This window comes from Rhinolophus sinicus, linkage group LG15 (genome assembly GCF_036562045.2).
Source record: "Rhinolophus sinicus isolate RSC01 linkage group LG15, ASM3656204v1, whole genome shotgun sequence".
Lineage (NCBI taxonomy): Eukaryota > Metazoa > Chordata > Mammalia > Chiroptera > Rhinolophidae > Rhinolophus > Rhinolophus sinicus.
Window position 1 is genome coordinate 42,666,668 of NC_133764.1, and position 14,310 is coordinate 42,680,977.

At 43.7% G+C, this 14,310-nt stretch overlaps 1 protein-coding gene across 1 annotated transcript in view; it reads left to right on the forward strand.

The window, feature by feature from the left end:
- The window catches only part of CA10 (carbonic anhydrase 10), a 448,736-nt gene that overhangs the window by 411,757 nt on the left and 22,669 nt on the right, over window positions 1-14,310 (forward strand). The window contains exon 6 of the mRNA XM_019731018.2: window positions 12,476-12,571. Coding sequence (XP_019586577.1) covers window positions 12,476-12,571 — 96 coding nt within the window. The remainder of the gene's footprint in view (window positions 1-12,475; window positions 12,572-14,310) is intronic.

Below are 14,310 nucleotides of genomic sequence, written 5' to 3' on the forward strand. Positions count from 1 at the left end.
TTGCTACCTTAACTTCTAAATCACCAATTCAGTCCTCTGCTTTATCTAATCTCCTGTTGATTCCCTCTAATGTATTTTTTATTTCAGTTATTGTAGTCTTCATTTCTGACTGGTTCTTTTTTGTTTTCTATCTCCATTTTTATGTTTTCTATTTCTGTTGAAATTATGGAGCATCCTTATAACCAGTGTTTTGAATTCTGCATATGGTAGACTGCTTGGCTCCATTTTGTTTAGTTCTTTTTCTGGAGCTTTGTTTTACTCTTTCATTTGTGACCTGTTTCTTTGCCATTTTGGCTTTCTCCCTGTGTTTGTTTCTGTATTAGGTAAGGCTGCTATGTCTCCCAGTCTTGGCTTGGTGGCCTTATATAGCAGGTGTCCTGTGGGTCCCAGTGGTGTGGTCTCCCTAGTCACCTGATACAGGTGCTCCAGCTATGACCCTTGTGTGGGTTGTGTGTGCCCTCCTGTTGTAGTTGGACCTTGGTTGCTGTATGCAAGTGAATGGGTGGGATTGACCCTCAGGCTGATTGTTTGTGAGAACTGGCTGTGACTACAGTGGAGGAGCTATTGTGCAGGGGCTGATGCTATGGAACAGGATCCATTTTTGCAAGACACTAGTGCCTACTGAGTCTGCCCTTTGGATGTGTGGTCTATGGAGACAGCCGTGTGGTGCTCCAGCTTTGTCTGAAGCTGGCCACCAGGCATTCTGGCCCCAGGACCTCCTGGGAGGGGCCCTGCCATGAGCCAAGTTCAGCTGCAGCCTATGCCCTGCCCAGGGCCACAGAGCAATCCTCCTATAATCACCACCTGTGCTGGGCATTTAGGTGCCTCAAAATGCCAAGCTGTGAACCAAAGCTGACTGCCACTAGTGCCAGGCTTGGGGCTGCTTAGAAAGTGGTACAGGGCACATCAAGGCCAGATGCTGCTTGTTTGGGGTTTTGTGAACCTTTGGGAGATTTTAGGAAAGTCCGCAGCATGAGCCAAGACAGACCATTTGTATGGAAACGCCATTGGAAGTGCCATGGGTGGGCCCACAAGTTGGATAAGTTTGAGTCTCAGGGAATCACCAGGGCAGGGCAAACAGTGTTAGCCAGGTTGATGGAGACTCAGATATGGCGGCTGCCTGTGTCTGCACACCAGGAGGTGGGAGGGCTCAACAACGAAAGAATGGATTCTGCCAGCACTTCTATCTGGGATAAAGCTGCCCCATCAGTCCTCACCCTGAAGTCAGATAATTCAGTTGCTCCCTGTATGTGCCTGATGCCTTTCAAACTGCTGCCCCAGTGTTGGAGCTCAGAGCAAGTGAGTCCATCAGCAAATAAGTCTGTGTGCAGGCCCTTTAAGAGGAACACTGGGGACTCCAGCCACCCCCATTCACACTCAGCCACAATCTCTGCTGGTTTTCACAGCGAAGTTCTGGAGACTTCTCTTCCTGGCACTGGAACCCTGGGCTGGGGAGCCTAGTGTGGGGCTAGGACCCCTCACTCCTCTGGGGGCGGACCTCTGTAGCCAAGATAGCCTTCCCAATTCTTAAGTGCCACATGTGGGTGCGGGACCAACCCATTCCACATCTCCACCTCTCCTACCAGTCTCAAGGTGGCTTCTTCTGTGTGTCTTTAATTGTAGGACTTCTGTTCAGCTAGACTTCAGGCGATCCTCAATGATGGTTGTTCTGTATTTTAGTTGTAATTCTGATGTGGTCGTGACAGGAGGCAAGCACAGTGTTTACCTTCTCCACCATCTTGACCGGAAATCTCCCACCCCGTTTATTTTGCTTGTTTGATTATACCCTGCCTAGTTCCTGAAAGCCTGTGTAGTGGATCATCTTGTTTCATTCTCATGACAATCCTTAGCTTCACCCCCATATTACAGATGAAGAGACGAAGGCACAGAGGGGCTAAGCAACTAGTCTGAGGTTACTTAGAAGAGTTATCTGACTAAGCTCAGAGCCTTGCCTTTTCCAGAATCATTCTGCACCCAAACATATCACTCTACACTCGTGCTAACTACCATACAACTTGGTGAAAAACACTATGCTTTAAAATCCAAGTTTTGTTATCTTCTGGGAGGAAAACATCATATTTCATTCTGGTTTTATAGTTTGTTGTGATAGCTGGACCACATTTGGGGATCTTCATTCAATTAAATTACACGGATTTCTTTTTTATTTTTAGCCATAATCTCATTTCATGTCTTAAAATGCAGGAAATCATCAGCCACCAGGAAGACCAGTGATAATTGCCAAACCTTAGGGTGAAAATGTGGCGGTTGGTAAATATCAAACTGCGTTTTTCTCTGCAGACTGTGTGTGCTCTTACACTTAAAGACAAACTTGTTAATGACTTTCTATAAATAAGTTCTAGCTTATAATTGTTGTTCCAGCAACAGCTGCTGAAATGTGATCTCCCCTCAAATATAAAACACCTTTTCTTTTCTCTTTACTTCCTTGTGGAATGAAAACATTTGTACACAAGAAAGCAAAGTGGATCAGGCTCACTGTTTGGCTATGTGACCTTGATAGAGTTGCTCAACCTCTCTGTGGCTTACTTTCACCCTTTGCCTATTTCGGGAACATATGCAGTAATATAGGTGAGTTCCTTTAGGATATGGAATATATAGAATTCAACCCTGGACTCCTGAAGTCTGGCATAGGATGAGTACTTGGGACTCGTGCATTGACTGGAATTAAACTCACTTGAGTTGAATATGCCTTGACAAGTTTAAAGAGCTATAGAAATGTGAAATGGTAATCATTATCATTTAAAGGAAAGGGAGAGGTTAATACTTAGATTCTTTCAACACATACTTCTTCCTGTCTCTTTAGAACACTTTCTGGAAAATGAATGCCCCTGAAGTTTTTTATTCATCTTTCAAATTTAAACTAGCAGTGTTGGCAAAATACAGCCTGCCATCTGATTTTGTAAATAAAGTTTTATTGGAACCCAGCCACACCCATTCTTTTATATTCTGTCTATGGCTGCTTTCATACAAAAGCAGAATGAAATAGTTGTGATAGAGACCATGTAGCTCACATAGCTGAAAATATTTACTATCTAACTCTTCACAGAAAAGTCTGCCATCTCCCGAATTATATTGTGAGCCATGGAGGATGCATTTCTCTTTAAAAGCTCTTACCTCATTGAGTGCCTGGAACATAGTAGGTGCTCCATCCATGTCTGAACAGGACAAGATAAATTGGAAAATGATCCAGGTTGTGAATAGGTAATACTTTCCTCAAGTTTCTTTGGGAGAACAGACTCAAAGTGAGGACCCAGATGAGAGGTCTGCACGTACCTAACCCCTATTCCTGTTGGAGCAGAAGGCTCTATTCTCTACTGCTTGTATAATAATTATAGACAACAAAAAACAACAGCAAATTATTGAATGATTACTACATGCCAGCCCCTGGGCTAAATGCTTTATATGTTCTGTCTCATAAAATCATCTCCACAGTTCTATGAAGTAGTTAGTATTTTATCCCTGTTTATAGATGAGAGGCTTGCCTTGCCCAAAGGGTACTCAGTGGTAAAGCCAGGCTTTGCAATCCACGTAGCCCAGTGTGACATTTAGTTTCTGGGATCCCATTAGAGATACGTTTAGGATTTCAGGCTGGTCCTTTACCAGCTCAGCCAAGCACCTTGTTCTCCCTGTGCCCTGGGACATTCCATTTTATTGTATTACTGATGATCCGTATGGCTACATTCACTCATTTAACAATTATTTCTACCTCGCTACTGTTAATATGTGCCAGGTACTCTGCTGGGCATTGGGGACATCGTGGGAGCCAATCAGAAGCTTGGATGAAGCGTAACGTCTAGCGAAAGTGATGGGCATTAATCAATCACACAATAAATGTTGAACTAAAATTGTGATGTGTTTTTCACATGTGATCACAGGATGCCATGAGAGTGGGTTATGGGGATCTCTCTCGAGAGGTGACCCTTGAGCTCAGATCTAAAGGAGGTCATAAATAAGAGTCAGGCACAGAGGGGAGGGGAGGGTGTTCTAAGCAGAAGGAATAGCATATGCATAGGCTCTAGGGAAGGAGGAAGCATGCTGTGTAAGGGAGGCTGAAAGGTCACTGTGGCCAGAGTACGTAGAACAAGGAGACTTGGTTGGAAAAGTCAGGGACCACCCAAGGCTTGTGCTCAGATTCAGTCTGTCTTAAAGGCAATGGGAAGCCACTAAGGTGTCTAAGCAGGGGAAAGGAAGGTGGTGGCGTTATCACTTTGAATGCCTCATGTGGTCCTCTGATACAAGGCTGTTGTTTCCTGAGTTCACTAAGGGGCTTCTGCTAATGGAGCGTCATGCTGAGAAAGATGAAGGTGTATACATCAGGGTCTGAAAACACAGCTGGTCGCCCTGCCGAGGTGTGAGGCATGACCAAGCAGCAGCCTGGCATGTACTGGGAGTCACCTCACTGCTGCAAAGTAAAAATTTGTTTGAGACCTTTCCACCAGAAGCTGCTCCCAGCCTAACCAATGACAAAAACAGCTTGCTGCTGACTTGGAAGCTTGCTTGCAGCAGGTTGGCTCATTTGGTAAAGATGAGTACTTACCTATTAACTTGAAAGCTGAGTTACTCATCACAAAAGACCAACCTTTGCCGGGCTCCTCACTTCAGTTATGAGACACAGAAACTTTGCCTTTGATCCTAAGAGAATTCTAGGCATAAACACAATTCTCCATCACCCTTAGAATGAAATCCAAACCCCCTACCCTAGCCTGCCAGGCTCTCCGTGGTCTGGTCCTGCCTCCCTGTTTGATTTCAACTCATTCTACTCTCCCTCACTTAGTAGTTGCTCAATAAACACTTGTTGAATGAATGGATATAGGAATGATTATATGATCTTGGGCAAGACATAGCCCCTCTCTGATCTCAGTTTCTTCAGTTTTAAAAGAAGTCACTGGCCTAGGTTTTCTCTCAGGTCCTTTTCATAAAGACTATGTAACGCAGAATTAGGATTTATTCAGAAAACACTTGCCACCATCTCCTCTAAGCCAAGTCCTGTGACAGGCACTGGGGGGGATATGATGATGGAGATCCCTGCCCGTGAAATGTTTATTCAAAAGTAGAGACAGACACAAAGAGAATTGTTTCCAAATAGCGTGGTGCATGAGTGTGAACTTGATAGTCGTAGGAACTAGGCATGATCCCAACTCTTCCCACTTCCTTGAACAAATCATCGTTCCGTAGCCCCATGAACCAAACGTAATGGGAGGTAATGGGACTACTCACAGAATCTTGTGAGAATTGCATAAGATGATGCTACTGTCGGCATCGTCTCTGGCACATAGACGTGCCTAACAAACGTCGGCACTGATATTCAGCTCCCAGTGACTGTGCCAGTTGTGTATGGCTTATGCATTTTCAGATCACTGAGTACCCGGGCTATTCTGGTTGTAAACTATTTTGAACTTGCCCCCTGGATGAGAACACCATGGGAGCAGAGATGCTCCCTGAGGCTCAATGTCAGTGGTTCATGGAAGCTGCTCTGGGGAAGCTAAGGCCAGAGCTGAGCTGGAAGGTAAAGGATAGGCAAGGCCTCTTCTGTCTCCACTTTGCCCTCCAAAAGCAGCCAGAGGGATCTTTCAAAACTGCTCATCAGATCAATTGATTTCTTCCTTCAAACCAGTGACCATGGCACTTGGAATAAGACCAAAGTTCCTCATCCTGGTCTAGAAAGCCCTGCATGAGCTGGTGCCATCTTAGCCACCCTCACCCTTCCCCAACCACACTCAGCCCTCTGTCCCTCCTTCAGACTCTGCATGGGCCGTGCCCTCTGCCAGCAGTGCAGCTCCATCTCCTCTTCCCAGTCTCCCATGCCTGGCTCCTCTTCCTCATCAGAACTCAGCTCAAATGTCACCTCCGCGGAGAGGCCTTCACCAACTACGCTACCTGACGTCGTTCCCACGCGCACATCACCCGCCTTTTCCGACTACTGCCGTTCACTTTGCAAGCCAAAATCGTGTTTGTTTCCTTTAAAGCTCTTGCCACGCTCTGAAATCATCTCCAGGAATGCAAGGACTTTATCGGTCTTGTTCCAACTGGCCTCAGCAGGTAGTTGACCCCGAAAGATTTTTTGAACGAACAAATTCCATGTCTTGGTAAAGGAATGAGGTGAGGCAGTGTGTTCTGGGATAAGAACACAAGGTTTGAGCTAGTGCCACACATGAAGAGTCATGTCAGGTAACGGAAAACCTTGACACAGAAAAGGCACTTGAACATGGCATCTGCTGCATGGAAGCACCATGAAAAGACCGACGGCATCTCCTTTCTTCCTCTAGGACAGCCGTTTCTCATCATGCATTTCCAGAAAGCTTCTCTAGGAGGACATCCATCTAAATTAATAAACAGTCAAGATTATAAAATAATTTCCAGTAATCCAGCTTTAGCTCTTTCACGTAATTCCAGCTAGACTGGCAGAAGCCCTCAGGGTATCTCTTTAATGAATAGCTAAACTTGCTGTTTAATTAGCATGTCATCATTAGCCCCCAAAGAGTTAGCTCTTGTAAGCAGTTTCAACAATGTCCCTGTAGTCTTAATTGCCTCATGTACTTTCTCAGGTCAAACATTCACTAATTGATCCCTTATTTCACATCAGACACTCTGATTACCTTGAGTAAGCCCCCCAAATTGGGGCTCAGTTAAACTAAACATTAGTGCTTAGCCCAATTCTTCAAAATTCTGACTTTGGAAGGTTTGGGTCTTATAATACTACCTATAACTGGCAAGAAGTAATGCACAGGCATTGCTGTCAGAGCCCACCTGCCAATCTGATACTCTCTTCCTGGCAGGACGTGACCTGTACGTGGCTGCTCCCCAAGCCCAAATTAATGGCAGAACAAGCAGCAGTTCCCCTTCCCCAGACCCACACACACCCATGCACATTGTGGGTGGTTAGTAGGTATTGGATTGGCACCACTATTCCTGTCTGGAGAGGGACAAAGGCAACAGCTATGGGAACTGCATGGCCCCTGACAAAGACCTGGGAGGCAGGTGGAGGGGAAGCAGTGCTTTTTCACAATGAAGCTGTGCTTTTGGAGCTTGAGCTGCTACAGGTCCCCAGGCATCTTTCTCTCTTGCCTTCAATGCCAAAATGGTGTCTGACAGGAGGGAACAGGAGTTCTGGCCACTGCCTCCTGTGGTTTTTTGGTGGTCCTGGCCGTTCCGGTGCCCACTCACCACATACATATGTACATTCCGTAAACTACAAAGTCCGGCGGACTGTATCTCTGCCTTCACAGCCACCATCTGAAATCATACCCTCGTCACCTCCAGTCTCTCCCTGCTCCAATCTCCCTCTTACAATCCACACTGATTATCTCATCCCGGGCTCAAAACCCTTGTATCGCTCGTAGCTCACAGTCTAGGCCTCCTGCGATCTGGACTCAGCCCATCTTCCGACATGCACAATGCGTGCACCTCTTAACCCAAAGAAACTGAACTGGAAGAGGGGTGATCCGCCAGACAACACAGGGCTCTGCTAACCTGCCAAGAGGATCTGCTAGACCTGAACTTCTCAGCTACTAGTAACGTGCCTTAGAATCACTGGGAGTTTGTTAAAATGCAGAACTTGATTCGGGAGATGTAGGGCAGGGCTCAAGATTCTGCTCGTCTAACAAGCTCCCTGATGCTGCCGGCCACTGCGCACTGAGCAGCAAAGCGCTATGTCATCATTTTAACCTCTAGTTTGGGGGTGGGGGAGTTGGTGGAAGGATTGCTGTATTCAAAATAGCTTTATTTTACAATGATGGTAACTCGATAAAATCACCAGTCGTATAGATCAAAAAGTCAATTTCATATGGTTCAACCTAATACAAGAGGCAGTCCATCCACCAACTCCTAATAGACACCAAAATTTATGGTATCAGAATCCTAGCCAACTTACCTTAGAACAAAGAGGAAGCAAGACTTCAGACCAAAATTCTAAATGTGTTAACCTGAGCTTAGAGCAGAGCACACGTCACTCCTGTACTTGCCAGCCCCTTTCTCACAGCCCCTGGCTCCTACAGAATCCCACCCTGTAGGACACCCAGGAGCCTTCTTCCCGCCCTTTTCAGTCTTTAAGTTGGAGAGAAGGACCCCTCCCTGGATTGCTTTCCACTGCTTACAGTCTGAGGCATAGTTCTCAGAACATGCTTGCCTTGAAGCACTGGCACATCCCCAGGTGGCTTTGTAGGTCACCTGGTGGGAAGACCTCAGCAGATGGCAGGATATATTTTGATTCTAAGAAGCTTACTCAACACTGAAAGGAGGTGTGGCAGATCCCCCACAGCTCCTGGTTTTGCCACATGGCAACACTTCTCCACCTGCAGAAAGTCCTGGCTGTGTGGGTGGGGGGGGGGGGGAGTGGGAAGGGGACAGGAACAATTGATAAGCATAGGTCTGATAAACTTGCCTGGCCTCAGTCCGGCTCAGGCAGACTGTATTCACCAGCCCCTGCCTGTGGTCGCCCTTCTGATGGCAGAGTAGCTGATGTATAACCATCTGCCACATTGGCAAAACTCACAAGAAGTGAAAAAGCAATAAGCAAATAGGACATTACAAGAGCTGTAATCGCATGTGCTCCCTCCATGAGAAACTCCACTGACTCAAGAGGCATAGGATATTCTCAGAGTCAAGGCACTCTGATGGGATATTGATGCTCATTGATTATGTTGCACGGGTTCTCCCCTCCAGCTGCCTTCTAGCTGGAGAGCTTTTAACAAATACCAATTCCCTAGTCCCACCCCTCAAATCAATTAAATCAGAATGGGAGGGACAAACACAGGTGGGTTTTAAAAGCACCCAGGTGATCTGGATATACAGGGAAAGTGACAATCCACTGTGTTAGCAGTGGTTTTTACAAAGATTAAGGAAAAGCATCTCTTTCAACAATTGACTTTCTGAACTTCTGAAATTTCACCTTTTTTAACGCAATACAGGATGTTGTTAATAACGAACACTTTTTTACTTTCAGAGTCACAAAGCACTTTTACATGCACTCTCGTATTAGATTCTCAAATCAACCTGTGAAAAATGCAAACACCATTATAGAAAGATATATGCTGGGCTCGCTGTGACCTTGTTTACAAAGAGACAGAAAGATGGAAACAACCTGGAAGCTAGTGAGAGGATGGTTAACTATGTTATGGGGCTTTCATGCCATGGAGAATTCTACAGCTACTAGAAAGGCTTAGGTAGGTCTGTACACATTGACTTAGAAAGATAGCCACGAACTATTTTTAAATTTTAAAAACCCAAGTTCAAGATCATGATTATAAGTGATTCCATTCCTATTGGGTTCCCCCCTCTTTTTTTATTTTTAATAACTTTATTGAGATAGCTTTGATGTAAAAAATTGTATATATTTAAGGTATACAACTTGATGTTTTGATGTGTTTCTCCCATTCTGTAGGATGCCTTTTCACTCTTTGGTTGTTTCCTTTTCTGTGCAAAAGTGTAGTCTGATGCAATCCCACTTGTCCATTTTTGTTTTTATTGCCTGTGCTTTGGTGTCATGACCAAAAACTCATTGCCAAGACCAATGTCAAGATGCTTTATCCCTATGTTTTCTTCTCGTAGTTTTACAGTTTCAGGTCTTCCATATAAGTCATTAATTCATTTTGTGTTGATTTTTGTGTATTGTATAAGATAAGGGTCCAATTTCATTCTGCTGCATGTAGGTATCCACTTTTCCCAACATCGATTATTCAGATACTATCCTTTCCCTATTGTGTGTTCTTGGCACCTGTGTCAAAGATTAGTTGACTATAAATGTGTGGATTTATTTCTGGGCTCTTTATTCTGTTGCATTGGTCTTCATGTTTGCTTCTATGCTAGCAACATACTGTTTTGATTATTATAGCTTTGTAATGTATTTAGGAACCAGAAAATGTGATGCCTCCAGCTTAGTTCTTCATGCTCAAGACTGCTTTGGCTATTTGGGGTCTTTTGTGGTTCCATACAAACTTTAGGATTGTTTGTTCTATTTCTGTAAAGAATGCCACTGGAATTTTGATAGGGATTGCATCGTAGATCACTTTGAGTTGTTGGGCATTTTAACAATATTAATTCTTAAAAGCCATGAACATGAGATGTCTTTCAATTTATCTGTGTTTTCTTTAATTTCCTTCATCAATGTCTTACAGTTTTCAGTGTACAAGTCTTCACTTTGGTTGTTTAAGTATTTTATTATTTTTCTTGCTATTGTAAATGGGATTGTTTTCATTTCCTTTTTGGATAATTCATTGTTAGCATTTAGAAATGCTACCAACTTTTTGTATGTTGATTTTGAATCCTACAATTTTACTGAATTCATTTATTAGCTCTTTAAGTTTTTTGTTATTATTGAGTCTTTAGTGTGTTCTACATATATGATGCATGTGTCATGCATATATGATCATGTCATCTGCAAACAAAGATCATTTTACTTCTTTCTTTCCAGTTTGGATGACTTTGATTTCTTTTTCTGGTCTAGTTGCTCTGTCTAGGACTTTTAGTTCTATTTGAATAGAAGTGGCAAGAGAGTGGGCATCTTTGCCTTGTACTGGATCTTAAAGGGAAAGGTTTCAGTTCTTCCCCATTAATTATGATATTAGCTGTGGGTTTTTCATATGTAACCTTTATCGTGTTGAGCTAAATTCCTTCTATATCTTTTTTTTATCGTTTTAATCATGAATGAATAATGAATTTTGTCCAATGCTTTTTCTGGATTTATTTGAGGTGATTATGTCGTTTTTACCTTTCATTGTGTTAAAGTAGTATATCAAAATGACTGTTTCGTATATGTTGAACCATCCTTGCATCCCAATAAATCCCAATTGGTCATGGCATATAATTCTTTTAATGTACTGTTACATTTGGTTTGCTAGTATTTTATTGAAGATTTTTACATCTGTGTTCATTGGTATCAGGATGGTGCTGGCCTCATAAAATGAGTTTGGATGTGTTCCCTTTTCTATTTTTTTTTTGGAAGAGTTTAAGAAGGATTGGTATGGATTCTCCTTTGAATGTTTGGTAAAAGTCACAGGCAGAGCCATCTGTTCCAGGGCTTTTCTTTGTTTGGAGATTTCTGATTACTACTTGAATCTCCTTATTTCTGTTCATCTGTTTAGGTTTCTATTTTTTCTTGATTCAGTCTTGTTAAGTTGTACGTTTCTAGGAATTTACCCCATATCGTTTTTTAAGCCCTACATGTGTGTGATTTATAAGCACTAAAACATCTGGAAAAATATTATTATTCTACATTGTTAATAGTCATGTTCAGGATGGGCTTAGACAGAGGGGGCGGAGGGGGACTATGAGCTTTTTTACTTCTGTTTTTTACTTTGTTACAAACATTATACTTCCATACTGTTTTTAAAAATCTGTTTAAAACCACACTCCTGAAACGAATTCCAAGAAGCGATAATTATAATCATTTTTCAGAGGAAGCAGTCAAGTCTCAGTGAGGTGGGGTAACCATCATGCAGCTCAAAATTGGTGCTGCATTAGTGTGCATATAAATGTATGCTATGTTTCACAATTTTTTTTAAGAGGTTATTGTTTTTTTTTCCCCAATTGGGTAACAGAGGTAAAACCTACTGTGTTTCCCTGAACATAAGACCTAGCCGGACAATCAGCTCTAACGCGTCTTTTGGAGCAAAAATTAATGTAAGACTGGGTCTTATTTTACTATATTATAAGACCCTGTCTTCTATAATATAACATAATATAATATAAGACTGGGTCTTATATTAATTTTTGCTCCAAAAGACGCATTAAAGCTGATTGTCCGGCTAGGTCTTATTTTCAGGGAAACAGGGTATTTCACTGGAGCCCAGGCCCAAGATTCCTTTTGTTACCCACACTGCCTGTTGCACAAGGATTCAACGGGCATTGCTGATCTTAATTGAACACAGAGAAAGTTGAGCCCTGCACAATCAATGACCTGCATGGGCTGGTGCATCGAGAGTCTATGCCATCAGCTCTGTCTCCATCAGGACCGCTACTTCTTGCAGGCTCACCAGTTTCCTCTCAGAGGTCACTGGGCTGACTCAGGATCTAACAATTCCTGGCTCTCCCAGAGGCCATGAAGAATATTTACTCCTGCCAGTGGCAGATGTTGGTGCAGCCGGGGAAAGCATGTCGGCCCCTGCAGGGCAGTTTTACTCCTAATAAGGGAAATTCATTTGACACACACTTTAGGGGAAATGTCCTGAGATGGAGCCAGAGCCAGATGGGCACTGAACTTATGAAAGACACAACTGTTACCAGAAAACATTTGCAAATATGTATGGGTATTTTTGTATATGTACGTGTATATGTGTGTATGAATGCATTTTACACACAGAGAGACACACACATCCCCCAAATCCTTTCAGTTACAATACTATCTTTCCCGTTGTTCTACAATATACTTTACAGTTTACCTTTATGTAGGGTGAATATGCTGTGCCTCACACATTTTAATGCCAGATTGTTGTTCTTATTGTTTTTTTTTCCCTCCTGCCAGGTGCAGCTCATCCACTATAACCATGAATTATATACAAATGTCACAGAAGCTGCAAAGAGCCCAAATGGATTGGTGGTAGTTTCTATATTTATAAAAGTAAGTGTCTAGCATTCCTTCATTCTTCTCTTCTTGTCATTCCACCCCAATCAGAATATCCACTTACAGTCCAGTTGGAGCTTAGAAATGACAACAAGGCGTGGTGTCTGTGCCCAAGAAAAGCTGCAGGGTGGTGACTTTTATATCCATGAGATTTATGAAAAATGAGGTCCCTCCCAGTGAGATGCAAAAACGATGGGTTCCATTTCAGAGCACCAGGGCCTGCGGATTCGGGCAGCTTCTGTCCTAGAGCGAAAAATGGTGCTAGATCCAGGGGCAGGCTTCAGGTCCCACCTGCTGCAGAAGAATCAGAAGTATGTAATAGAAGTGGAGGGGGCGGGTCACTGACACCCCACAGGATTAAAGCCCTACCCCTTGGAAAAAGAGGTACAAAGGAAATGTGAGATGTCCTTTCCCTCCAGGTGCTGCCTTCCTCCAGCTTCTTCGCAATTGCTCTGAGTATCATCTTCCCCTCTCCCTCTCCCTCATAAGCACCCCCCACCCACTCCCTGGGCAACTTAAGCAAAGACCACCAATGCTCACTTTCTGACACTCCAGGGCGGCTCCACATGTTTCTAACAGTCAACAACAACAACAAATCTCCTACCAAGCCAATTCTAATTTGTTAAAAGGTAATTGCCTTTAACATTTTTGACAGACGGAGGGTGAAACAGGTATGCGAATTTACAGGAAGAAAGAAAAAAAAAGAGATTGTCTTTCTAATTGGAAAAGAAAGAGAATAAAAGCAATGTCTGGCATTTCCAAAAACTGGCAGTGCCTGTGCTAACTAACCCATCGGGAAGTTTTGGCCCAGACCGTTACAGGAAGTACCCCAATAGGAACTTGGACTCTCATGAAGATGGTCGATAGAAATCGAGCATTTGCCTCTAGGGATTTTGAACCGAGTTCTCGTTGTGACGTCATCATTTTTCAGAAGAATGGGCACAGGGCACCCCAGGCACGACTCCCTGTCCCTCCCCGAAAGCATCACCCTTTGCAACAGGCACTTTGCTCTGCCTGGTCATACCTCTTAAGACTCTACGCTTCCTCCTAGCTTCCTTTCCCGCACCTGGATCAGCTCAGAGCTTGTCTATTGGGCAGGGGACTTTGTGACACATGCTGCCCCTGGCCACCAGCACCATATTCTTCTAGCTTGTCATTAGTAAAGACAGGAAGGGACTTTTGCCCAGGGAAGCATATTCTTAGGCTATCATGCTTTCATAATACCTGAGGAGACATCCCAAAGAAATGGGTCCTGCCAGTTCCTGCTCTCCAGCGGTTGGCATCGTCACAGACCCTGTTATAACACACAGATTCCTGACTTTCAGGCCCTGAGAACTGTACTTTACATACATTTTATCATTTAACCCTAATATACCAATAAACCAGTGGGGTGGACACTGGTGTTTCTATCCTGCAGAGGGGAAGAATGGTTCAGAGACTCTCTGGCACTCCACCCAAGTAGCCCATCTAGGAAAGGAACCCAGATCTTACTTGACTGTAATACTAATGACCTTATTCACCCCTATGCCTCCCCATCAGAACTGGGAGAAAGCCACTGAGATGAAGAAGAGAGGAAACGACATTTCAACACATCTCCTCCATAGCCCCGTGCTGCCCACAAGCGCAGGGTAAAGTCTATATTCCTCCTCCAGCCCCAGTCATGACATGGATAACAGCTGGTGGGTTCAACCCAGGCCACACTCACTGTTATGAAGCCTGCAGATACGTCATCGTAT